The sequence below is a fragment of the Electrophorus electricus genome, chromosome 7, assembly GCF_013358815.1.
Source record: "Electrophorus electricus isolate fEleEle1 chromosome 7, fEleEle1.pri, whole genome shotgun sequence".
NCBI classification, from domain to species: Eukaryota; Metazoa; Chordata; class Actinopteri; order Gymnotiformes; family Gymnotidae; genus Electrophorus; species Electrophorus electricus.
Window position 1 is genome coordinate 1971351 of NC_049541.1, and position 2500 is coordinate 1973850.

Genomic DNA, 2500 nt, shown 5'->3' on the forward strand with positions numbered 1-2500 from the left:
CTTGGACAGATTCCGGGTTTCTTTTGGGGTATTTTTTTGGAAAGAGCCAAAATGGCCACTACTACAAAACACATATACAGAGAAGCAGCCATCTTGGATCTATATTTCATCTTCCACACCCCCCTGCACATGTACAGTGACTCACCATCGAAGCTCTTGTACTGGCCGTTGAGAGACGCCTGCAAGTTGCGTCCAGATTCTTTCACTTGGTCCTCAAACTCCTTCCTGCTCAGGCTGGACAGATTCTCCTCCATCTGGCTGGTGCAGCAGGTGTAGCCTTGGCGGCACACTCTCAGGTGTTCGCCTGGGGTGGAGAGAGGGGTGGGGACAGTTCTGAGAGGGTCTTCAGATCTTGGGGAACACAGTAGCCGTGTGGACAGAAGCGCAAAATGAAAGAGCAAAAGACGTAAAACTACTCTGGATCATTTGAGCTGTGCAGGTGTGAGGAGAGGAGAGCAGGACTTCTAGATCTGTCCACAGCCAACAAATATCCTCCACATCTCCTCTCTCACATCTCCTCAGAGTGGCCTGAAGAACCACTCCGTCCTGATCTAGATACATGGGCGAGTAGATATGCTCTCCCTCTCTAGACGCGGACATTTTTTACCGTGTTTCTTTTGTATTTTATTCATTTTTTTTAAAGGGTGCTGCATTTGGAGGGAGAGATTGTGTAAAGTCTTTCAGGTGTGTGTGCTGCTGACTACACAGTTAGAGTCCCATACTGTTAAAACGTTCCCCTTTTGTTTACAGTGGGCTGGATCTGCGTGGGTGTGAGGCTCTTATCTACGCACCACACACCCTGTGCCACGCACCACACACCCTGTGCCACGCACAATACACCCTCCACCACACACCCTGTGCCACGCACAATACACCCTCCACCACACACCCTGTGCCACGCACAATACACCCTGTGCCACGCACCACACACCCTGTGCCACGCCCAATATACCCTGTGCCATGCACCACACACAGTCACACACCCTACACCCACCACCACACACTCTACACCCTCCACCACACACCCCACAAACACTTCTGCAGCCTGTCACAAGTCATAATCATGATTTACACACAAAGTAAATGAGAATAACTGAGTTAATGAAGTCTGGTTGTAGAGCACAAACTGGCTGTAAACTTGTTTTTTGTGTGTGTGACTACGTGTGTGCGCGCATGTGTGCGTGTGTGTGTGTGTGTGTGTGTGCGTGTGTGTGTTTGTGTACACCATTTCTGCTCGCCTGGGCGTCTCTCAGCCTCTAAAACACCAAAATAACATGTCTACCTTTAGGAGTGTGCATGTGTGTGTGTATGTGTGTGTGTGTGTGTGTGTGTGTGTGTGTGTGTGTGTGTGTGTGTGTGTGTGTGTGTGTGTGTGTGCGTATGTGTTTGTGTGTGCGTGTGTGTGTTAGTGTTTGTGTGTGTGTGTGTGTGTATGTGTTTCTGTGTGTCTGTGTGTGTTTGTGTGTGTGTGTATGTGTTTCTGTGTGTATGTGTGTGTGTGTGTGTGTGTGTGTGTGTGTGTGTGTGTGTGTGTGTGTGTGTGTGTGTGTGTGCTCGTGCTGGGCTTTATTCTCCAGAGAGAGAGACAGAGGGACGTAGAGAGAGATGTTCTCCTCGTATTACGTTATCAGAGATCTCTGGAGAGGTTCTCCTTGTATTACTTTATCAGAGATCTCTGGAGAGGTTCTCCTCGTATTACGTTATCAGAGATCTCTGGGGAGGTTCTCCTCGTATTACGTTATCAGAGATCTCTGGAGAGGTTCTCCTCGTATTACCTTATCAGAGATCTCTGGAGAGGTTCTCCTCGTATTACGTTATCAGAGATCTCTGGAGAGGTTCTCCTCGTATTACGTTATCAGAGATCTCTGGGGAGGTTCTCCTTGTATTACGTTATCAGAGATCTCTGGAGAGGTTCTCCTCGTATTACGTTATCAGAGATCTCTGGAGAGGTTCTCCTCGTATTACGTTATCAGAGATCTCTGGGGAGCAGCAACGCTATTAAGATCCAATCAAGAGACCCAAAAGGAGGACAGACTGCTGTAAACTTCCACTGGGGATGTGTGTCTAACTGAGGCAGAGAGAGAGAGTCAGGGACATACAGGGACAGACAGGGACAGATAGGGACAGATAGGGACATACAGGGACAGACAGGGACAGATAGGGACATACAGGGACAGACAGGGACAGATAGGGACATACAGGGACAGACAGGGACAGACAGGGACAGATTATGATGTAGATTAAAAGGACAAAGAGAAAGAGAAAAACAGAGAAAAGATGGACAGAGAGAGACAGAGAGAGAGAGAACAAGAAAGAGAGATGAGAGAAAATGCTGGGAGGGCAAAAACTACACACACACACACACACACACACACACACACACACACACCACACACACACTCACACACTCACACACTCACACATACACACACACACTCACACACACACACACACACACACACACCACACACACTCACACACACACACATACACACACACA

General features: G+C 48.3%; 1 protein-coding gene across 1 annotated transcript in view; it reads right to left on the reverse strand.

Annotated features, from left to right (window-relative positions):
- The window catches only part of gpc1b (glypican 1b), a 65541-nt gene that overhangs the window by 25923 nt on the left and 37118 nt on the right, over positions 1-2500 (reverse strand). The window contains exon 2 of the mRNA XM_035528602.1: positions 146-304. Coding sequence (XP_035384495.1) covers positions 146-304 — 159 coding nt within the window. The remainder of the gene's footprint in view (positions 1-145; positions 305-2500) is intronic.